Source organism: Hypanus sabinus, chromosome 7 (assembly GCF_030144855.1).
Source record: "Hypanus sabinus isolate sHypSab1 chromosome 7, sHypSab1.hap1, whole genome shotgun sequence".
Taxonomy (NCBI): domain Eukaryota; kingdom Metazoa; phylum Chordata; class Chondrichthyes; order Myliobatiformes; family Dasyatidae; genus Hypanus; species Hypanus sabinus.
In genome coordinates, this window is record NC_082712.1 from 116308113 (window position 1) to 116333831 (window position 25719).

At 42.8% G+C, this 25719-nt stretch overlaps 1 protein-coding gene across 2 annotated transcripts in view; it reads left to right on the forward strand.

Moving 5' to 3' along the window:
• The window catches only part of syt13 (synaptotagmin XIII), a 42040-nt gene extending 21814 nt beyond the window's left edge, over positions 1–20226 (forward strand). For both annotated transcript variants that reach the window (XM_059975444.1, XM_059975445.1), the window contains exons 3-6: positions 284–418; positions 2518–2828; positions 8431–8548; positions 15762–20226. In XM_059975444.1, the coding sequence (XP_059831427.1) occupies positions 284–418; positions 2518–2828; positions 8431–8548; positions 15762–16066 (869 nt within the window). In that variant the 3' untranslated portion in view covers positions 16067–20226. The remainder of the gene's footprint in view (positions 1–283; positions 419–2517; positions 2829–8430; positions 8549–15761) is intronic.
• The last annotated feature ends 5493 nt before the right edge of the window (positions 20227–25719 follow it).

The window sequence follows — 25719 nt, forward strand, 5'->3', positions numbered from 1 at the left end:
TAATAGAAAAAATACTGCAAATGTAAGAAATCTGAAAAGAAAAGAGATATTGGAAATCTTAAGCAGGTTAGGCAACATAAAGCACTTCACGTGATATTGAAGCCTGATCAGTTCTTATAAGATTACAATTCCATTTGTAGGAACTCACAAGATAAAGCAATATTTGGAGGTAATTTCATGTGGAAAAGCTGCTGCTAGTGGGAAGATCTGTGATTTAGACCTTCAGCTCATGGTTTGCTAAAGTCAGAGCTAATGACTATTCCTTCCTTCTGTTTAACATCAGCTCCTGGTGATGCTGTATCTCTGTCAGATGACATGCAGTGTGAAATGTCTGAGGATTCGAATGAAGATGTGAAACTGCATTATGGAATTCAGTACAACCGCTATAAGTCAGAACTTTATCTCACCATTATTGAAGGTAAAGTTGGTTCAGTATCTTTAAGAGTGCAGTGCAAAGGAGGTTGGTTGTGTTAATGAAGGTTCAGTGCAAAGGAGGAGATTGGCATTAAAGATATAAGTAATAATGATTTGATTTCAATTTAATTTATTGCATAGGCAATCATTCCCAGGGTATAAATGCCTTGAAAATTAGCCTTTATTTGTAAGAGCCATGCTTTATTCTATCACTACTCATGTTAAGGTTCTTACAATGATGCAATAACATGCACTAACATGACCTAACCCTTAGGCTCAGGAGGCTCATCACCCAACCTGTCAGAAAAGTTGTAACACATCTTTAGATAATCATGATCATACATTGGAATCTATTTAGTCCCCTACACCCATAAATTATAATATAATAGATACTTCCCTAATTTCTCTAATTCTTTCCCCTTCTTTAGATTTTGCTCTCCTAGTCAGTATCAATGCACAACAGAGTAGTATCTGATCCCCTTCCTTTCACTGTGGCTGAGAAAAGGTCCTGGCCATTCAAAGTTCCAAGTAAATTTATTATCAAAGTACATACCACCCTGAGAAAGATAATGGCATCAGGTTTGTCCATGGTAAATTTCAATTATTCCTTCCACACAGAGTTTAATGGTGAAGAGCTAATCCAAGATAATTTCCTATGAAAAATATATTTTTGGCTAATATTTCAGAGTAGATGTGATGAAGCCTCAAAATGCAGTGAATGTGGTGTTTGTGATTTCTCATTAGGGAATAGAAATATTATAAGTACTTAGGCAACATTTCCTATTCCACCTCAAATTCAGCTACATGCAAAAATCACAATCTCCCATTCTTTCCCCCAACCTCATTTCCCAATACTACAGTTTCTGGTTTCTTTAGCTTCCAACCTCTGATATTCCCAATGTAGTGAAGAACCATTGAACCAAATACCTCCACCCACAATACTTTGTGGTGGTTAAGAGTAGCCCAGCGACGACTTTTCCTTTCGATTTCTCACAGCGTTCTGCAGAAAGGAAAGCAAGAAATAGGGACAGGTGATCTCTTACATCCTTCAGATTTCCAAAGTGCTGTTCAGACCGTAATATACTCTTGAAATTGAACCACTAATTCGATGGCAAGCACAGTTATCAATTGTGTGCATCAAGTTACCATGAACAGCACCAGCCAAAAAGCCATTTGGTCCAAGCCTAGCCTGTGGTGCTTTTTAACATGAGTGTGGTAAACTATGTATACCTGTCTGGACAAGCCTCTCTGCTGACTGTTCCTGTGGCTCCTCCCACAGACCCCTGTATAAAGGCAATTGGGGCACTGCTCCTCCCTCAGTCTTCGAGATTCGTGCTCCCTTTTGCTGTTAATAAAAGCCTATCGTTCACTTCCAGTCTCCGAGAGTTATTAATGGTGCATCAATGAGTCACCTAATCTTGATCCTATTCCCCATTTGCAATGCCTTGTAAAAACATTTATGTAGCAGAGAATGTATTTCCTAACCACTCTGTGTGAAGAAATCTGTTGTAACCTTCCTGTTAAACATATTTTTTAATTATTTTGACGTTGAGCCTTAGAATTACAGTGCCACACACCAGCAGAGCATCACTTTTAATCTCTATAATCTCTATAATCCTTCACAATCTGGAAGGTTTCTGTTAAGATATCATAAATTGTCATCCTAAAGTTCCAAGTCTCCTATTTAATATACTCTACCACAGTACAGTGATTGCAATCGAGTCCTCTTTGGGACCGGATGCAAAAGAGTTGAAATTCATGTTGGGTATCTCAATGACAACACTGGTATTCTAATATCTTCTGGCAGTGGAGAAAACCTTTTGAATTTTGGACTTTCCTACTTAGAGTTGCTAAACTGCCTAGTGTCATTTTTAATTTTTTAAAAATTAGATTTTTTTTAAAATTCTAAATTTGTGAGAGCTCTGTTGTGGTAGTGACTACATTAGCTGATATCCTCCAAAGATATTTTCAGGGTTGAAAACCCTCCATTAACTATTTCTTGGGTCCTTATTTATTAAACCATCAGTTGTTAGACATTGAATAATATTACTGCCAAGGCCCTGCATTCAGCCTTGTTTGAATCTTGTTTTTATTGTGTTCCAGCCCAAAACACAGGCATGGTGGAAAACATGAACCGCAGTGACAGTTACGTGGTAGCTGCCTTAATCACGACACTTGGGAAGGCTGAGGCCGAGACCTCTATCCAGGCAAAGACCCTGCACCCGGTTTGGCAAGAGACTCTGACATTCCCAGTTTTAGAGGAACACATGCGGGAGGGAACTTTAACTGTGGCTGTCTACAGCTGTGATAAGTATTCCAGGCAGGACTGTGTGGGGGAAGCTCAGCTCAAGCTGTGTGATGTGGCAGTAGAAGAAAGGACTGAGTGCTGGATCAGACTGACAGCCCCTCTAAAGGTATCTTTCTTCCTCCTCCCCAGTACAACCTGCTCACTGATGTTGCTAAGTGCTGGAACCTTTGGGATGATAAGCATCTCTGCAAAGCAGTGCAGCATCTGAGTCATTAATGGAGCAACTGCCTGTAGGATGTGAAAATATCTTGGTTTGATTATTAGAACTTTTTTTTAAAAGGAAAGTGTATGCTTTGGAATTGACCAATGTTTCAAAATGAGAGTTAGAAACGTGTTGCTTGTTGCTAATGGAAAATGTACAGTATATCAACTGTACTTCGAAAAGAATTAATTTACAGTGTGGATGCTTTGCACCAAGAGTTCCAGTGTTTAGAACCAGTAACAATGAAAATGGTCACACAATGCTGGTGGAACACAGCAGGCCAGGCAGCATCTATAGGAAGAAGTACAGTCAACATTTTGGGCTGAGACCCTTCGTCAGGAACCTGGCACGAAACGTCGACTGTACTTCTTCCTTTAGATGCTGCCTGGCCTGCTGCATTCCTGATGCACCATCAATAACTCTCAGAGACGTGAGGTGAGATAGGCTTTTATTAGCTGGAAGAAAGCACCGTCAGCAGCAAGAGACCACCACACAACATCCTGGAGACTGAGGGGGGAGCAGTGCCTCCAATCGCCTTTATACAGGGGTCTGTGGGAGGAGCCACAGGAGCAGTCAGCAGGGGGGGCATGTCCAGACAGGTACATGTAGTTCACCACAGTTCCACCAGCATTTTGTGTGTGTTGCTTGAACTTCCAGCATTTGCAGATTTCCTCCTGTTTGCGACAATGAAAACGGTGATATATTTCCCTCTCCCTGACCAAGGAGAAATGGCAGTGCCTCCATTTCCTAAGGAGATTGAAATAAGCACAATTGACAGTGTCCTGTCAAGTTTCATCTCCATCTGGTATCTGGTATGGAAGCAGATGAGCATCAGACCAGTAGTCCCTACAAAGGACTGTTAGAATAGCTGAGAGGATCATAGGGGCCTCCCTACCATCCATCGAGGACATTTAGCAGGAGTGTTGTGTGTGCATTGATGTCTTTAGGCTGAGGTGACTGCCCTCCAACACTGGTGTTTGTAGTCTTGGACTGTCTTCCAACACTGGTGTCTCTAGGCTGAGGTGACCAATCTCCAACAACTCCTTTCTCACCAGAGACCACAGCCCCAACCCCCTTCTGTTCCCGTCACTGTCCTGGGCACAGTATTTCCCTGGGTTGGGAATTCACTGCCTGGCTGTTGAAATGTGCAGTTTTAATTATTCATCTAAAGAGAAGAAGTCTACTGTGATGGCACTTGTTTAGATTCTAACATATCCTTTTGATGTCTTCATAACAGTAATAGACAAGATAAATACGGAGCAATGGATTTGTAACATGTTATTCCCTTTGTCGCAAATAGGACTGATGGAAATCTAGTTAGGTTTGTTCACAGAACAGTATGGTACATGAACAGGCCATGTGGCCCACGGTGTTGTGCCGAAGGAGCTAAAAAGCAAATCAAAAGCATCCAAACGCTATCCGTCCTACCTACACCATGTCCATATCCTGCATCTTCTTACATCCATGTGCCTATCCAACCGGCTTTTAAAAGCCTCCAATGTATTTGCCTCTACCACCATACCAGGCTCACCCTCTCACCCTGCACCTCCCCTCTACCACCATACCAGGCTCACCCTCTCACCCTGCACCTCCCCTCTGCCACCATACCAGGCTCACCCTCTCACCCTGCACCTCCCCTTTACCACCATACCAGGCTCACCCTCTCACCCTGCACCTCCCCTTTACCACCATACCAGGCTCACCCTCTCACCCTGCACCTCCCCTTTACCACCATACCAGGCTCACCCTCTCACCCTGCACCTCCCCTCTACCACCATACCAGGCTCACCCTCTCACCCTGCACCTCCCCTCTACCACCATACCAGGCTCACCCTCTCACCCTGCACCTCCCCTCTGCCACCATACCAGGCTCACCCTCTCACCCTGCACCTCCCCTTTACCACCATACCAGGCTCACCCTCTCACCCTGCACCTCCCCTCTACCACCATACCAGGCTCACCCTCTCACCCTGCACCTCCCCTCTGCCACCATACCAGGCTCACCCTCTCACCCTGCACCTCCCCTTTACCACCATACCAGGCTCACCCTCTCACCCTGCACCTCCCCTTTACCACCATACCAGGCTCACCCTCTCACCCTGCACCTCCCCTCTGACACCATACCAGGCTCACCCTCTCACCCTGCACCTCCCCTCTGCCACCATACCAGGCTCACCCTCTCACCCTGCACCTCCCCTTTACCACCATACCAGGCTCACCCTCTCACCCTGCACCTCCCCTCTGCCACCATATCAGGCTCACCCTCTCACCCTGCACCTCCCCTTTACCACCATACCAGGCTCACCCTCTCACCCTGCACCTCCCCTCTGACACCATACCAGGCTCACCCTCTCACCCTGCACCTCCCCTTTACCACCATACCAGGCTCACCCTCTCACCCTGCACCTCCCCTCTGCCACCATACCAGGCTCACCCTCTCACCCTGCACCTCCCCTCTACCACCATACCAGGCTCACCCTCTCACCCTGCACCTCCCCTTTACCACCATACCAGGCTCACCCTCTCACCTTGCAGCTCCCCTCTACCACCATACCAGGCTCACCCTCTCACCCTGCATCTCCTCTTTACCACCATACCAGGCTCACCCTCTCACCCTGCACCTCCCCTCTACCACCATACCAGGCTCACCCTCTCACCCTGCACCTCCCCTTTACCACCATACCAGGCTCACCCTCTCACCCTGCACCTCCCCTCTGCCACCATACCAGGCTCACCCTCTCACCCTGCACCTCCCCTCTACCACCATACCAGGCTCACCCTCTCACCCTGCACCTCCCCTCTGACACCATACCAGGCTCACCCTCTCACCCTGCACCTCCCCTCTGCCACCATACCAGGCTCACCCTCTCACCCTGCACCTCCCCTCTGCCACCATACCAGGCTCACCCTCTCACCCTGCACCTCCCCTTTACCACCATACCAGGCTCACCCTCTCACCCTGCACCTCCCCTTTACCACCATACCAGGCTCACCCTCTCACCTTGCAGCTCCCCTCTACCACCATACCAGGCTCACCCTCTCACCCTGCACCTCCCCTTTACCACCATACCAGGCTCACCCTCTCACCCTGCACCTCCCCTCTGCCACCATACCAGGCTCACCCTCTCACCCTGCACCTCCCCTCTGCCACCATACCAGGCTCACCCTCTCACCCTGCACCTCCCCTCTACCACCATACCAGGCTCACCCTCTCACCCTGCACCTCCCCTTTACCACCATACCAGGCTCACCCTCTCACCCTGCACCTCCCCTTTACCACCATACCAGGCTCACCCTCTCACCCTGCACCTCCCCTCTACCACCATACCAGGCTCACCCTCTCACCCTGCACCTCCCCTCTGCCACCATACCAGGCTCACCCTCTCACCCTGCACCTCCCCTTTACCACCATACCAGGCTCACCCTCTCACCTTGCAGCTCCCCTCTACCACCATACCAGGCTCACCCTCTCACCCTGCACCTCCCCTCTGCCACCATACCAGGCTCACCCTCTCATCCTGCACCTCCCCTCTACCACCATACCAGGCTCACCCTCTCACCCTGCACCTCCCCTTTACCACCATACCAGGCTCACCCTCTCACCCTGCACCTCCCCTCTGCCACCATACCAGGCTCACCCTCTCACCCTGCACCTCCCCTCTGCCACCATACCAGGCTCACCCTCTCACCCTGCACCTCCCCTCTGCCACCATACCAGGCTCACCCTCTCACCCTGCACCTCCCCTTTACCACCATACCAGGCTCACCCTCTCACCCTGCACCTCCCCTTTACCACCATACCAGGCTCACCCTCTCACCCTGCACCTCCCCTTTACCACCATACCAGGCTCACCCTCTCACCCTGCACCTCCCCTCTACCACCATACCAGGCTCACCCTCTCACCCTGCACCTCCCCTCTGCCACCATACCAGGCTCACCCTCTCACCCTGCACCTCCCCTTTACCACCATACCAGGCTCACCCTCTCACCCTGCACCTCCCCTCTACCACCATACCAGGCTCACCCTCTCACCCTGCACCTCCCCTCTGACACCATACCAGGCTCACCCTCTCACCCTGCACCTCCCCTTTACCACCATACCAGGCTCACCCTCTCACCCTGCACCTCCCCTCTGCCACCATACCAGGCTCACCCTCTCACCCTGCAGCTCCCCTCTACCACCATACCAGGCTCACCCTCTCACCCTGCACCTCCCCTTTACCACCATACCAGGCTCACCCTCTCACCCTGCACCTCCCCTCTGACACCATACCAGGCTCACCCTCTCACCCTGCACCTCCCCTTTACCACCATACCAGGCTCACCCTCTCACCCTGCACCTCCCCTTTACCACCATACCAGGCTCACCCTCTCACCCTGCACCTCCCCTCTGCCACCATACCAGGCTCACCCTCTCACCCTGCACCTCCCCTCTGCCACCATACCAGACTCACCCTCTCACCCTGCACCTCCCCTCTGACACCATACCAGGCTCACCCTCTCACCCTGCACCTCCCCTCTGCCACCATACCAGGCTCACCCTCTCACCCTGCAGCTCCCCTCTGCCACCATACCAGGCTCACCCTCTCACCCTGCACCTCCCCTTTACCACCATACCAGGCTCACCCTCTCACCCTGCACCTCCCCTCTGCCACCATACCAGGCTCACCCTCTCACCCTGCACCTCCCCTTTACCACCATACCAGGCTCACCCTCTCACCCTGCACCTCCCCTTTACCACCATACCAGGCTCACCCTCTCACCCTGCACCTCCCCTTTACCACCATACCAGGCTCACCCTCTCACCCTGCACCTCCCCTTTACCACCATACCAGGCTCACCCTCTCACCCTTCACCTCCCCTTTACCACCATACCAGGCTCACCCTCTCACCCTGCACCTCCCCTCTGCCACCATACCAGGCTCACCCTCTCACCCTGCACCTCCCCTCTGCCACCATACCAGGCTCACCCTCTCACCCTGCACCTCCCCTCTGCCACCATACCAGGCTCACCCTCTCACCCTGCACCTCCCCTTTACCACCATACCAGGCTCACCCTCTCACCCTGCACCTCCCCTCTACCACCATACCAGGCTCACCCTCTCACCCTGCACCTCCCCTCTACCACCATACCAGGCTCACCCTCTCACCCTGCACCTCCCCTTTACCACCATACCAGGCTCACCCTCTCACCCTGCACCTCCCCTCTACCACCATACCAGGCTCACCCTCTCACCCTGCACCTCCCCTTTACCACCATACCAGGCTCACCCTCTCACCCTGCACCTCCCCTTTACCACCATACCAGGCTCACCCTCTCACCCTGCACCTCCCCTCTGCCACTATACCAGGCTCACCCTCTCACCCTGCACCTCCCCTCTGCCACCATACCAGGCTCACCCTCTCACCCTGCACCTCCCCTCTGCCACCATACCAGGCAGTGTATTCCAGGCATCCACAACTCTCTAAGTAAAAAACTCACCCCAGTATGTTCATGTCTTTCAGAATTCATCGCATGGTGAGATCTTGCTTTCCATCAACTTCCTTCCAGCTGCTAACCGTCTGATTGTCATCATTATGAAGGCACAGCACTTAAATGCCAACAAGCTGAAAGATCTGATAGGTAAAGGAACCGTCTCTGTCTCAATGTGCATATTCTTTATTTTATCTTTAAATCAATTACTCTTGCTCTTGTGTTCACAAGAGGTGATTAAGGTTAAGGTGATTAAGGTGAAGAGCAGGGGGAACTCAGTAGGTCTGGCAGTATCTATGGAAATAGAAAAAACAGTCAACATTTCGGGTGAAGACTTCTTCAGGGCTGAAAAAGAAGGGCAAAAAAACACCCTTTTCACCATCTTCCCTCTTACTCTTCAGTTCTGAAGAAGGGTTTTGACCCGAAACACCGACTGTTTTTTTCATTTCCATAGATGCTGCCTGGGCTGCTGAGTTCCCTCAGCATTTTGTGTGTGTTGCTTTGGATTTCCAGCATCAGCAGACTTTCTCATGTTTATGACTGAATGATAAACAGGCCAAGTTCTCCCATTCCCCACTTGCAAACCTGACAATTTGCAACTAAGTTTTCAGTAAAGTTTGCAGGTGTTTTATAAACTCAGTTGCTTCACCATTTGATCACAAATGATGACCCCAAATATGGTGTAATAGTGAGCAGAAATTACTTTACCTCCCAAAACTCTAGTTTATTATTTCCACAACTAAGAATTCACAGAAGCTACTCTGCTAGCTTCTGCCAGATCAGAGCAATGAGCAGCTCCTTGGGACCAGGAGCATAAGCAGCAGCTCTAACTTTTAATGTAACTGAGCTGGGGATTCATCCTACTTTGAAAACTTTTACAGAAAGTAATGACTGAGTGGTGCAGCTGTTTTATTAAAACTGTGATTTAACTATCTCTTATCTGTCAGTAATGTTTTTCCAATTAACCAACAGGGCCTTGTTTAAAAATAAGCCCTAATCTCTACAAATAAACTAGATAAACTGGCACATTAAAACTCAATTATTTCCACCCAGGAGCAGTATATATTCAGGGCAGTCTGCATAGCAATTAAAGTCCCATTGTTTTGAAAAATTAAAATGAAACTAGATTTGATCAGAAGTACAGTTACACATAGCTTTAAGGTTTAGCTACAGAAAGTAGAAAAGCCGTGTAAAAGGGCAATATTATGATGGCCATGGGGGCTTTCAATATTCAGAGAGTTTGGGGAAAATCAGGTTGGTGCTGGATTTCTAGATAAGGAATTTGCAGAATGCCTACAAAATGGCTTATTTGAGCAGTTTGTGGCTGAGCACACTCAAAAAAAAAAGGCAGTTCTGGATTTGGTGTTGTGTAATGAACCAGATTTGATTAGGGAGCTTAAGGCAATGGAACCCTGAGGAGTCAGTGATCATAATATGATAGAATTCACCCTGCAGTTTGAGAGGAAGAAACTAAATTCAGATGTATCAGCATTACGGTGAAGTAAAAGGAACCACAGGGGTATCAAAGAGGAGATGGCCAAAGTGATTGGAAGGGTACTAGCAGGGATGATGGCAGAAGAGCAATGACTGGAGATTCTGGGAGGTGGTCGGAAGGATCATGATCGATTCATCCTAAAAAATAAGTATTCTAGAGGGAGGATGACACAACCTTAGCTGACAAGAAAGTCAAAGAGAGCATACAAGCAAAAGAGAGGGAATATAATATAGCACAAATTATTGGGAAGCTAGCAGATTGGGAGGCTTTAAAAACCAACAGAAGGAATTATAAAACATTAAGGAGAGAAAAAAATGAAATATGGAAGTAAGCTAGCCAATAATATAAAAGGATATCAAAAGTCTTTTTCATATATATAAAGAGGTAGAGAGGTGAGAGTGGATAGCGAACTCCTGGAAAATGATGCTGAAGAGTTGTTATAGTCAAGGGAATTATGGACAAAGTCAGTATTTTCCATCAGTCTTCACTGTGGAAGACACCAGAAGTCTGCCAGAAATTTGGGAGTGTCAGGAAGCAGAAGTGACTGTAGCTGCTATTACTAAGGAAAGGGTGCTTGAGAAACTGAAAGGTCTGAAAGTAGATAAGTCACCTTAATCAGATGGACTACACCCCAGGTTTTGAAAGGTAGCTGGAAAGATTGTGGAGGGATTGTAATGATCTTTCAGAGAATCACTAGATTCTGGAATGGTTCCAGAGGCCTGGAAAATTGCTAATGTCACTCCACTCTTTAAGAAGGGAGGGAGGTAAAGGACAGGAAATTAAAGGCCAGTTAGCCTGACTTCAGTGGTTGGGAAGATGTTTGAGTCCATTATTAAGGTTGAAGTTTTGGACTACTTGGAGGCACTTGATATGATTGGCCAAAGTCAGCATTGTTCCCTGAAGGGAAAATCTTGCCCAACAAATCTGTTGGAATTCTTTGAGGAAATAACAGGTAAGGTAGACAAAGGAGATTCAGTGGATCTTGTTTACTTGGGTTTTCAGAAGGCCTTTGACAAAGTGTCACACATGAAGCTGTTAAACAAGGTAAGAGTCCGTGGTGTTACTGTAAAGATATTTGCATGGATAGAAGATTGGCTGACTGGCAGAATGTAAAGAGTGGGAATAAAGGCCTTTACTGGTTGGCTGGCAGTGATTAGTAGTGATCCACAGGGTTTGACATTCTTTTCATGTTATACGTTAATGATTTGAGTGATGGAATTGATTGCTTTGTGGCCAAGCTTGTAGAAGATACAAAGACAAGTAGAAGGGCAGGTAGTGTTGAAGAAGCAGGGTGTCTGCAAAAGAACTTAGACAGATTAGGAGAATGGCCAAAAAAGTAACAGATAGAATACAGTGTAGGGAAGTGTATAGAAAGAATAACAATTGTAAATGGGTAGCAAATGCAGAAATCAGAGGTGCAAAGCAATTTAGGATTCTTATACAGCATTCCCCAAAGGTTGACTTGCAGGCTGAGTCAGAAGGCAAATGTAATGTTAGCATTCATCTCGAAAGAACTAGAATACGAAAGCAAGGATGTAATACATTGGCCAGAGTGTTGTGAACAGTATTAGGTATTAACAGTATCTAAAAAATGCTGAGTTGGCATTGTAGAGGTTCCAGAGGAGTTTCACAAGAATGATCCTGGGAATGAAAAGGTTAATGTATGAGGAGCATTTGATGGCTCTCGTCCTGTACTCACTGGAGTTAGAAGAATGAAGGAGGGGGGGATCTCATTTAAACCTATTGAATATTGAAAGGCCTAGAATGGACATGGAGAGGATGTTTCACATAGTGAGGGAGTCTAGGACCTGCGGGCACAGCCTTAGAATACAAGGATGACCTTTTAGAACAAAGATGAGGAGGAATTACTTTTAGAGGAGGTAGGTGAATCTGTAGAATTCATTGCCACAGATGGCTGTGGAGATCAAGTCATTGGTATATTGATGAGTTGATGAGTTCTTGAATATAAGGGCATCAAAGAGTATGGGGAGAAGGCAGCAGAAAGGGATTGAAAGAGATAATAAATCACCCATCATGGAATTGCAAAAAGACTTGATGGGCTGAATGGCCTAATTATGCTCCTATCTTATGGTCTTTTGGTTTTAACTATGCTCAGTATTTAAGAATATAATCCAGGCCAATCCTCACTGTAAATTGAGGCATTTCTCCATTGTCAGATGCCCTGGGTATCATATGCAATGCTATTTTGATTTGTTCATGATGGATATTAATAGTAAAAGAATATCTTTTTGGAAAGCTGAGGATAAAGAGTTAAAGGATAGTTCTTGGAAAGGTGATGCTTCTTGATTAGTAAGGGCATCAAGATTTATGGGGAGAAGGCAAGAGACTGGGGTTGAGGGAGATAATAAATCAGCCATGATGGAATGGTGGAGCAGACTTCATGTTCCAAATGACCTAATACTACTCCTATTTCCACCGTACTTAAATAGACTAAGGCGTTTTCTACAATTAAGTACATCCTGTGAGTGATGTATGTCGTCAGCCATAGCTCTGAGAGCATTTTTCCATTTTCTGCCTGTAGAGACAGGTTCACTGTCAGATTTAATCCATCTAGATTAAGATTCCATCAGCTCCGCACCACTTGTGGACCTTGGCCAATTTAGAGGTTTGCTTCTGTGACATTTTATTCTCTATGATTTATCTTGAGTACAATATTCAGTTAGCTTTAAATAATAATTTGGTTGGGCACTCAAGATTTGTTTGTTGTTTTCAACTAACACTGCTAATGTAAGAGAAATACAGTGGATTCTGGTTCACTGAGCCATCGGTTAATCAGGGTAGCCACTTATTTGGGATAAAGAACAAAATCTAATTGAGAAAATTGCTGGGAAGCCCTTTGTTTATTTGGGACACAATGCCGCTTAATTGGGACAGGAGACTGCTCCTGAACAGTTTTTAACTAGTGTCAGTTGCATGTACTTGTGTGGTCGTTAGACGCTACACTGTGCTTAGAGCAGTTTTAAATAGCCTCAGTTGTGCGTGTTTGTGTTCAAAAAGCAGTGATTTTTGTCATTAATAGTTGGCAAGAAATCAGCAGTAAGATTATTCAGAACTACTTTGCTCACTGCAAGTTCAAGTATTCAGGTCTGGAGAGGGCAGAAACAGTTGAAAATGAAAATGAAATGATTTCACTACTTCAATAACAAACAAGAGAAAGTCTGCAGACGCTGGGAATCCAGAGCAACACACACAAAATGCTGGAGGAACTCAGAAGGCCTGGCAGCATCTAAGGAAAAGAGTACAGTCAATGTTTCGGGCCGAGATCTGTCAGCAGGACTGGAGAAAAAAGATGAGAAGTCCATTTCTGGCCATTTCAGATGATTTTCACCTATCACGTTGTGTTTCTTCCTGTCCTGCCCCCACCTTCTTACTCAGTCTCCTCATTTTTTCTCCAGTCCTGTTGAAAGGTCTTGGCCCAAAATGTTGACTGTATTCTTTTCCATAGATGCTGCCTGGTCTGCTGAGTTCCTCCAGCATTTTGTGTGTGTCACTACTTCAATAAGTTAGGAACTATCTATTGGTAAATTTTTTGAAGGTATCAACAATCATCTTGAATGTTACAATGAAAATGAAGATTTAGAGGATGCAATCAACTAAAACATTGTATGAAGGCAGTCCATGATCTGCACCAGGTGTCTGCAATGATTTTGCTCATTTACATTCAATCTAAAGAACCTGGCAGTGAACACTAGATGAATTCCTCCGTCGATAACTATTAGTAACTAATATGCAGTTTTATAGTACTGTAATATTATTGATAGTATTCTAATCTGTTCTGGATTTCATACTTAATTTAAATACCTAATTTGTTACTCAGTAGATGAGTAGTTTTTTTTATATACCTTCTACAAAAGGTAGTAGATTCGGCCCAGTACATCACAGGTAAAGACCTAAAAACTATTGAGAACATCTCTACATGAAACACGGTCATAGGAAAGCAGCATCCATCATCAGGGATCCCCACCACCCAGGTCATACTCCCTTCTTGCTGCTGCCATCAGATATAAGCTACAGAGCCTCAGGACTCGCACCATCAGGTTGAAAAACAGTCACTACCCCTCAACCATCAGGCTCTCGAATAAAAGGGGATAACTACACACACTTTTCCTACAACTGATGATCTCGCTTTAAAGATTCTTTATCTCATTATCTCAATGTTCCCATTATTTGCAGAATTTTTTGTCTTCAGTGCTCTGGTTGATCTTTCATTGATCCTGCTATAATTATTGCTCTGCAGATTTGCTTGAGTATGCTTGCAATAAAATGAATCTCAGTGTGGTATATGGTGACATATATATACTTTGATAATAAAGTTTGCTTTGAACTTTTAAAATAATTATCATGAAACTAGCTAATTGGGCCAAAATGTAGAGATCTCAATGTATCTCAATTTACCAGAATCCACTGTATTAGTCACCTTGCATGTAGCCAGGTAGTACAAGCAGCAATTTAATAATCACAGAGTAGTATAGGGTGGAAACAGGTCATTTGGGCACATCTAGTCAGTGCAAACAATGGTGCCCATCATAGCCAGTCCCATTAGCCTGCATTTGGCCAGTATCTATCTAAACTTTTTCTATCCATCTATTTATTCACATATCCCTTAAATGTCATTATTGTATCCACCTCAAATGCTTTCTCTGCAGCTCATTTCACATAACGCACCATCCTCTATGTGAAGAAATTGCTCTTCAGGACTCTTTAAAAACGTTCCCCCACTCACCTTAAATCTATTCCCTCCAGTTTTTAGTTCCTTTTCCCTGGGAAAAGACTAAATGCAATCACACTATCTATGCCCCTGATGATTTTATTCACCTCCATGAAATCATCCCTCAATCTACTGTGCTTCAAGGAATAAAATCCAAGTTTGCTCATTCTCTCCCTCAAGTCCTCAGGTACTGGCAACATATTTGTAAACCTTGGCACACATTCCAGCTTAGTGATATCTTTCTATAACCAGGCAACCAAAACTGTACAAGATACTCCAACTGTGGTTTCACCAATGTATCGTACAGCTGCAACTTAACATCCCAACTCTTACAGGCAATGTGCTAACTCATCAAACGCTTTCAGCAAAGTAGGTTCCTCTGCTCTGCAACACTTTCCAGGACCCTACCCGACACTGTATGTCCTATCCCAGTTTAACTTCCAAAAATGCAACAACTCAATTGAATGCTGTTTGCTAATCTTTGCCCCACTTACACAGCTGATCAAGATTTCCTTGTAATATTGTGATAACAATCTACAACACCACCTATTTTAATATTATCTGAATATGCCTTGTACATTGTGACCCAATAATGTTGGTCAAGAGATAAATATTAGCCATACATTTATTCAGACTAAATTATTGGTATTTTCTTTTTTTTAAACAAAAGTTTTCAGAAAATAATCTGCCAGGCGAAAACAGGGCTGGTGCCCCTCCTTCTTCCCTTTCTCCCACGGTCCACTCTCCTCTCCTAACATATTCCTTCTTGTCCAGCCCTTTACCTTTCCTACCCACCTGACTTCATCTATCACCTTCCCCTCCCCCAACCTTTTATTCTGGTGTCTTCCTGCTTCCTTTCCAGTCCTGAAGAAGGGTCACGTACCAAAACATCAACTGTTTATTCATTTCAATAAATGCTGCCTGACCTGCTGAATTTCTCCAGTATTTTGTGTGTGTTGCTCTGGATTTCCAGCATCTGCAGAATCCCTTGTATTTATTATTACAGAAGATTTGTGTGTATTCTAAGGAATAACATTAAAAATGTATCATTTTGAGTGCCAGATTAAGGCTATTAGTGCCTATTTAGAGGATATGTTACCACACTTGTGCTCTAATCATCTATGATTTGGTTCTTTTAGATATGTCAGTCAAGCTCACTCTCATGCACCAATCCTTGAAGCTGAAGAGAAAACATACAAGACATGTTAAGCACAAGATTAACCCAGTGTGGAATGAGATGATAATGTTTGAGTGTCCTTATGAAATGCTCTGCGAAGCCAGTCTTGAACTGGAATTATTGAATCAAAACTGTACTGGGAAAAATCATCTCCTTGGAAAATGTAACCTCGGTATGAACTACACTGACTTAGAGTTAGGTCACTGGCAGGAAATGCTGGCCAACCCCAAGAAACAGATTGCAATGTGGCATAAACTGCATGAATAATCACCCTCTCTCTGTCACATTCACTGGCAAAGTTCAAGCTTCTGCAGATTTATTTTCAAAGCTTCCTGCACTCGTTGATGCCATGGCCGATGTTCAGTTTTCCATAAACTATATAAATCGCAGGGCTGACATAGTGGGAAAGGTTTAAACAAACAGCTGAGGTGTGTACCGAGCCCTGCAGTTTGGGGCTTACTTCTTATTGTGGCTTCTTTTGTAGAATGGTTGCACTGAACACAGTTAAATTTTTTTCATGGATCTGTTTGCAGCCCAATTAACTGTCCACCAAAGGCGCTCATGAGGCCCACTTCAGTGTTAAAGACGGATGCCAGTCTGTGCTCTACCCCCTTATGAGTATCTCCATTCAATTTCCCTCACTCTATTTCATCAGCTTCTCTCCCTGCCGCCCCTCCCTCCCTCAACTAAAAGAGGGAGGTCCCTGTAACCTGTTCTAGATTCCAAACAGTTCTTATCTCATCTGATCAGTGTACTCACCCTCATTTTCTTGTTAATCCCTGTAACCCTCAACTCTCCTTTTGACTGAAATTCTAATTCAGCTTTGAATATGCTTAATAACTCAATCACATCTTCCCAACTTCCTGCTTTCTAATTGCCCTCACCATCTTCTGATCAGCACCTGGATCTTCTTTCCTTCACTTCTCTCAGTTACTGCCTTCCACTGTCCCTTCCAATTATCCTCACCTGTCTCTTTCATTCATGACCTATTCTCTTCCAGGAATTAGCAAGGACCGTTATCAGCAAAAGAGTGGGTCAACATTGAATGCCTCTTCAACTCTGAGCTGCCTGAGGATGCCTAGTAACCGAGTGTAAACTTCCAGCCATGTGGAAATGAAGATGGAGTCTCGCCTGCATGATGTGGTGTCGTACTTTGCCACATTTCAACTGTTGGTCTAACAGAAATCAATTTCGAATCATTGAAGTGGAAATATTAATGTGATGATGGGTTTATTAATCCATTATTTGTGGTATCTCATCATCATCACCTAACTGATTTTATTGAGGTTCAATCATTTTAACTGAGAAGCCACAATATGGTCTTGACATAGCTGCACAAGAAATGTTCTCAGATATCATTGTTCAAGTTCCTGCTTTTAATTAATTGCTAAAAAGAAGAAGCAGACAGTTCTAAATGGAAAATAATTCCTCAATATTTTTTACCTCAACATTGGATATGATGTTAAATTTCAACTCTCTCAGATAATTGAACTCAAGAGCACATTAACTTTTTATGCTTCAGCTGATTGGGACAAAGGGTCATGTCTGTTTATCCTGAAATTATATCCACTTAATCACCATGTTCCTGTGTTTAACAAACTCATTGGATATCTGCCATTGAGTGTTCAGAATAGTATTTTCAGCTAAAGGAAGGCACAAAACAGCATTAAACAGTGCATTTTGCAAGCAGGAGTGTTAAAAAATGGGGATATTTACTGACTAAATTGTAAGCTCAAAATGGTAACACAACATGATTGCAGCAACAAGAGACTTTACTCTGTATTGACTATTTTAATCAACATTTACTTCAAGTCTTTTGAATCTTTAACCATTTGGACTCAAATGACCAGCCAAAAGTTTTACTTAAAGATGTGGAAGAGCAAAAGCATTCATATGTCCAGATACATTTATCATTCAATGCTAATATACAGATACAAAAGTATTTCAGTAAAAACAATGGAATGTCAATCTATTCAAAAGAGATGGAATTTTTAAAAAATTAAATACCATATCAATCCCTGTCTGTCTAGAATACTGCACACAGCTTTGGGCTAAAAATTATAACTTTAAAGTGATACAATGGTTTAAAATATTAAATTATAAAGATGCATAAACAAGGTTTGCTTACTTGTGAATTTAGAAATGTGACAACTTATCAAAATGATTAAAGGATTTGGTAGGGTTGACATCAATAAACTATTGGCTCTTTTTGTGAGAACTGTGACGTGATTATATAACCTGAAATTGGAACTGGGGTATTTGGAAATAAATCCTTACAGCAATTTGATTTCTGTCACCTGGTTCGGACATGGCCCAAGTGCAGAGTGAGAGACACTGAAGCAGGTCGATAGTTCACAGACTTTAATCCAAACAGTGTTAAAGGGAAAAGAAAACGGTAAAGGCTAGGCCAAACAGGGCAATTAACTAAAACTCTCAAATGGAAAATGAAGCCTACACTGCGGCTGAAAAGAACAACTAAGAATAAATACTACTAGTCTTCAGAGTCAGTTGACTTGACAGACCAATTTCTCAGGCGGGGTCGAATGCAAGCAGGCAACGAAGTGTTGTTGTGTCCATATCCAAGTCTCAACAAGTATGGGGTTAAATATTATCACAAAGAAATAATAATTAGCTGACACATGCATATTCACAAGCGCAATTGCCATATCTACTGCACTGTTGAATCTGTAGATATGACAGATTTCCATGCATTGGAGGCCTCAAAGTTGCTTTCCCCAATGGTCTGTCAAGTTATTTTTTTACATTTCTTGTTCAGTGAGGTTATAAAAGTAGATACATGTTGTTGAGGTGGAAGTACTAAATGATCCATTCATTTAGTTTTCATTAAATATACAGTGATGATTTTTGTATTCCCAGACAGTCATGGTGGTGTAATTGTTGTCCCATATTTTGCTAATTTTTAGTCAATGTCCAGGTTTCACAAGACAAAGTTTTCTTACACACTATCCTTTCTTGATACCATCACCAATTCATTAACTGACCTTTTGTTATTGATCAATTTATTCTATATTCTCAATATTTCTAATATTCAGCCTCTTACAATGCATTGGTTGAATTATTCCTTCAATATCATAGAATCATAGAGAGATACAGTATAGAAAAGGGTCCTTCAGCTCATTGAGTCCATACTGATCATCAACCAACTTATTTTTATACTAATTCTATAATTCTATTTGTTATTCTCCCCACATTCTCCTCAAATCCCTTCAGCTTCAGAGAATGTGCAAACTTCACATAGGTAATACACAAAATCAGGAACATGGATATTTACCATCTGTCCATGTTAAACCCTTCATTATGTTAACATTTTAACAGATGGACAGTAAAATTAGTCATGGTTAGTATCTCAGAATATTTGAAAGTAAATTTTCATGTAATTTCAAAACCAGACTGATTCTTTTCTTCCTGCTGTCTCTTCAGCTGACGTATAGACCATTACTTAGATACTCTGAATTCAATCTGTTGATTTATTCCCGTGATAAAGCTGTATCCAGAAATATTGCTCTTTGTTTCTCATGCCAAATAATTCTTGACCACTCAACAATAGTCTCTTTGAAATTCAATTTCACTGAGAATTTGAATATTGCTACATATGCGTGAAGCTCTCTCAATCACCTCTCTTAGGAGTGGTTGGGTGATCTTCACACATACTGTAAATAGAAGTAATGTGCTATCAACATACATTAGTGTCGCTCAAAATGGAAACTTGGTGGGGCAGGTCGACAGGTGTTTTGTCTTCATGCCTGAGGACTTCTTTGTCCGATGCAGTGAGGTTTTATTTTCCCTCAATCTTTGCTGGCTGTGCTCACTTCAAACCTAAATATCCAAACAGGCCATTAACTGCTTCATTCTAAATATTATGATTTTATTTCGACAAGGCAACAATTTCATTCAGAATGAATAAAAGATCTCTGACCAATCACTTGAAACATCTATGAAGCTTTAATGAGCTACGGCATGAAGCACTGACTTCATTGAGATGGGAATTAAATTTCCATTCAGTTTCAAGTACCTTTCAGAAATCAAGCGACCACAAACAAAGGTGACATTTATTGCCAAAGTGAAAAAAGTCAAAGTTCTTTATGACCTAAGTTAGATTTACCCTTGCCAGACAGGAAAACTGTTCAGACTGTAACTGATTATTATTTTCTTCAACAGGGAAATCAGCAATCTATTGCTAATCACTGGTATTCCCTTCTATCTTGAAAATAATTTATTTTTTAATTTTTACTTAGAGATACAACACAGTAACAGGCCCTTCCAGCCAACGAGCCCGTGCTGCCCAATTAACTTATTAACCTGTATAATTTTGGAATGTGGGGAAAAACTGGGGCACCCGTGGTTACGAGAATGTACAAATTCCTTACTGACATTGTTGGAAATGAACTCGGTTTACTAGTAGCATAGCGTCAACCAATAATATTTCCTATGAATAAAAACCTTTTAAAATATATTTTCTTTATTTAATGCATTGCCTATATTAAATGTTTTTTCTTAAATCTTATTTAAACAAGAATATCAAGGCATTTGAAAGAGCTACTATAATCCTTTGTAAAGCAAGCAGGGTGTGAAATTGTTTTTTGATAGTGATAAAGACCAGTTGTCTTATTTGCCTTTCATTATTTTCTGATATTTTAATAATCCATCTCTAATTATTTTTAAATCTTGAAATGCTTCAGTAGATATTTTCAAACTTTTAATACAGGTATTAAAATCCATTTTTCATACTTCTGTCCTTTCACAATCTAACCATAGCTGTGTGGTCCAGTGCTTCCAATCACACCATTTAGTACTCAGCCTATCTTGGTGTCACCAAAAACCTTGGATTTTGGGTTCCCTTCTTAGAATCGAAGCCAGTTGTGGATAGTTGCTCTCCTTGCATGATACCATGGACTGCATCTTGTAACCAGCCCATTATTCTGCTTTCTGAACAGACTGTCTTCTAAGAAATGAGAGAGTGTATCTTCAAGAAACAGGAAAAAAAGAACCAACAAAAAAAAAGCAGGTGGTGCATCAAGGATGGACATGTGAAAATATTTTGATATGAAGCTCTTAGTAATTTAATAACTGTAGCCCTAACTTCAGTCAAGAAACAGCAGCTGGACTTTCTGGGATGTACTGTGGAAAGAGAATCTCGAACATCTTGCAGTGACTGGAATAGTTGATGGAAGAAAATGTCACATGACATTCATGAGTTACATCAAGGGAGGGACAGGCAAACGTTTTGAAGAGACCATAAGATACAAGAGCTAAATTAGGCCATTTGGCCCATCTAGTCTTCTCCATCATTTCATCAAGGCTGATCCAATTTGCCTTTCAGCCCTGATTTCCTGCCTTCTCTCGGTATCCCGCATTCCCTCACCAATCAAGAATCTATCAACCTCTGCCTTAAATATACATAAAGACTTGGCCTCCACAGCTGCCTGTGGTAAAGAATGCCACAGATTCACCACTCTCAGGCTAATGAAATTCCTCCTCAACTCCATCCTAAAAGGATGCTCCTCTATTCTGAGGCTGTGTCCTCTGGTCTTAGACTCTCACACCATAGGAACCATCCTCTCCACATCCACTCTATCAAGGCCTTTCACCATTTGATAGGTTTCAATGAGATCACCCCTCATTCTTTTGAACTCTCGTGAATACAGGCCAAATGCTCTTCATATGACAAACTATTCAATCCTGGAATCATTTTCGTGAACTTCCTTTGAACCTTCTCCAGTTTCAACACATCCTTTCTAAGAGAAGAGGCCCAAAACTGCTCACAATACTCCAAGTGAAGCTTCACCAGTGCTTTATAAAGTCTCAACATTATATCCTTGCTTATATACTTTAGTCCTCTTGAAATGAATGCTACCACAGACTTAATCTGAAAATTAACCTTTAGGGAATCCTGCACAAGGACTCCCAAATCCCTTTGTGCCTTAGTTTTTACCTTTTCTCTCCATTTAGAAAATAGTTAGTTTTCATTTCTTCTAACAAAGTGCATGACCATAGACTTCACAACAATGTATTCCATCTGCCATTTCATTGCCCATTCTCATAATCTGTCAAAGTCCTTCTGTAGCCTCTCTACTTCCTCAAAACTATCTGCCCCTCCACCTATCTTCATATCATCTGCAAACTTTGCAACAAAGTCATCAATTCCATCATACAATTCACTGACATAGAACATAAAAAGATGCAGTCCCAACACAGATCCCTGTGGAACATCACTAGTTACCAGCCAACCAGAAAAGGCTCCCTTTATTCCCACTCTTTGCCTTCTGCCAATCAACCACAGGTTTATCCATGCTAGAATCTTTCCTGTTATACTGTGGGCTCATAGCTTGTTAAACAGCCTCATGTGCAGCACATTGTCAAAGGCTTTCTGAAAATCCAAGTACACAGCATCAACCGATTCTCCTTTATCTATCCGACCTGTTATTTCTTCAAAAAATTCCAACAGATTTGTCAGGCAAGATTTTCCCTTGAGGAGACCACGCTGACAACAACTTATTTTATCATATGCCTCCAAGTACCCTGAAACTTCATCTTTGATAATTGACTCCAACATCTTCCCAACTACTGAGGTCAGACTAACTAGCCTATTGTTTTCTTCCTTCGGCCTCTCTCCCAGTTAGTCTGACCTCAGTGGTTGGGAAGGTGTTGAAGTTGATTATTAAGAATGAGGTCTCAGGGTACTTGGAGACACTCATCTATCCCTTTCCACATAGACCATGCTGCACTTTGCATCATATACACTACCAACTTTGAAAGGTTTTATTATACTGTTTACATTTGAGGTCTGAATTGGTTTCATTAATGACTATAACTTTTGTGTTGATAATATGCACACTGGGAGTGATTTTGTACAGCACAGCTGAAAATGAGCAGCTTGCCTTTCCACCTGGTTATATTGTGGTTCTCTCATCCTGTATGTTTCCAGACTCTGCTGAGAAAATACAAACACTTCAGTCTGGTCATGCTGTTCTCCTTTGTTGCATCTTTTCTAACAAACCCTCTAGAGTTTTGCTATTCTCAGTGAGGTCCTAAATCATTACAAAGGACTCTGAACAATCTCATGATTCACGTTTTCCCCATAACAAGGCTGTAAAAACCGAGATGATTGCTGAAATTAGATCTAATCTGGAAGCTGCCTAGAAACTAAACTGTATTACAATGGTCCCTTTGATGTTATGGGACAAATTTAGCAAGAATTTGGATTACATTTCATAATTAGATTGTAGCATCTCGCAATCACTAAATTGCATTGTTCCTTGATCATGCTGTTCAGCAGTTTCAAATGAATGTCGAGTAAGCAGTTAGTGACTTTGATCTTTGTTGAAAAATCATAAGAAAAGGAGGTGGAGCCCATGCAGTCTCTCAAATCTGTGCCACGAATATGGATGATGATGTACCTCAACATCCTACTCCTGCCTTTATCTTTTGATTCCTCTGATATCCAGAGATCTATTGATCTCTGGTTTCAAAAGCAATTAGCCAAATTTAGTCCTAAATTACCTACCCTTTATTTTGAAACTACAACCTCTAGTTCCAGACTCATCGGAAATATCTTCACTGCATCTACTCTGACATGTCCTCCAAGGATTTTTCTTGTCTCAGTGAAGTTGCCTCTCATTCTTCTAAGAACTAGAGAATGGAGGCTATTCAAACTCTTCTCTATTCAAACTCTCCTCAGCTGACAAATCCAACATTCCTGGAACCAGCCCAGTGAATCTTTGTTGAAACTTCCCTCCAGTAATTACATGTTTACTTACATAGGAAGACAAAAATAGCACACAATATCGCTAAGGCCTGAATAATCTTAGTAGACATCCTTGTTCTTGTATTCAAATCCTCTTGCGGTGAAGGTCAACATACCATTTGACTTTTTAATTGCTCACTGCACCTGCATGTCAGTTTTCAGTAATTTATGTAAGCACACATGGGTTTCTTTGAACAGCAGCATTTCCCAGTCTCTTACCATGTAAAATAGCATTTGTTCTTTTTTTCTGCTGAACTGAATCACCTGACATCTTCCACATTATGCCCACCAGTTATGGTGCTGGCCACACACCAGCTTGTCTATAACCCTTTTCATCTTTGTCCCCGCTCATATTCGTACTTAGTTTCAAATTAACAGCAAATTTAGAAGTGCTGCCTATGGTGCCCTCAGCCAGGTCAATATTGATTGTTAACAGTTGAGGCTCATTCATTGTGGTTATTGACTAGTCACAAAATACCATCCTGAGAAGGACCCATTCATTCTTACTCTTCATTTGTTAACCACTCCTTATTCCACACAAGTGAATTGATCTCAAGTTGAATCAATAATTGCTCTCTCTTCATTGAAACTTTAATTCTGAATGTTAGCAAGAAACAATTCTTATTGAAAGAGAAAGTGTTTACAGATTTCTTTAGATATATTTCACTTGTTCTTCTTTCACATGGTAATGCTACAGTCAGGTGTGATTGCTAGTGGCAGATATGTGACACCTTGTCCGATAAAAGTGGAGGAGAAATGTTATTGAGTGCTTTGTGTAATTCAGGTGAGACATGGTGTAATGGATGAATAGCTGGAGGTATAAAAATTGGTACAGCACAGTAGTGTATTGGTTAGCAGAACACTTTACAGTGCCTCAAGTTCAATTCCCACCATTGTCTGGAAGGAGTTTTATGTTTTCCCTGGTGACTGTGGGGGTTTCTTCCAGGTGCTGTAGTTTCTTCCCACATTCCAAAGACATACCAGTTGGTAGTTTAATTGGCCATTGTAAATTGTCCTGTGATTAGGCTAAGGCTAAGGTTAAATTGGGGGTTGCTGGGTGGTGCGGGTCGAAGGGCCAAAAGAGCCTATTCCATGCTGTATCTCAATAAATAGACAAACAAACAAATATAGTGTGTGTGTGTGTGTGAGTGTTGAAATCCTGATAACATGAGAGGGAGCAGCAAGACAACATGGCCAGATTGGAGTCATGATTGATTATGGTGATTTTTAACTGAGAGACTCAGGTGAGCCAGAGACCCATTCTGACCATCATATTCCCTAACCTCAACCAGTTTGATCACTGGTCTCACTGTCAATTCACTCAACCCACAGTGTAGTCTTTACACTAGCATAGAGCATTTTGTGAGATCACTTCTTCTGAGAGACTAATAAACTGCAATTACCAGTGCTTAACATAAGATTTCTAGATCTGGAGACAATGTTGAGGACTCCCAGAGCCCATTTCTTTCCGACCATATCCCTGATGGAACAGAACAATTGTACCATTTTATGGATATTGCTGAAGCATTGGCCAGTAGCTATACAACTGGTCTGTGCATTATTTCTCCCAACTTAGACACCAAGATTTACAAATTCCAAAGAAAATGTGCCATGCAGTTCAAGATTTGCTTAAACCACAGCAGAGCAATATTGTACCCATTTCAGAATGTCTTTAGTGCTTGCTGGCAAATTCTGACTGTTTGACAGGATCTTTATTATTGCTTACTTATTTATTAGAAGAATAGAATACAGCACAGGAAGAGGCCATTCGGCCCACAATGTTGCACCAAACCAGCTATAAAGCAAATCAAAAGCACCCAGACACTAATGTCTCCAACCTCCACCATGTCCATATCCCTCCAACCTCCTTACATCCATGTGCCTACCCAAATATCTCTTAAAAGCCTTTAGTGTATTTGCCTCAGCCACCATACCAGGTAGCACATTCCAGGCATCCACCACCCTCTGACTAAAAAACTTACCCCTCACATCCCCTTGAACCTACTCCCTCTCTCCTTCAATGGGTATTAGGCATCTCAACCCTGGGGAAGAAATACTCTCTGTTCACCCTGTCTATGCCTCTCACAATCTTATAAACCTCTGTCAGATCTCCCCTCAGCCTCTGATGCTCCAGAGAAAACAACCCAAGTTTATC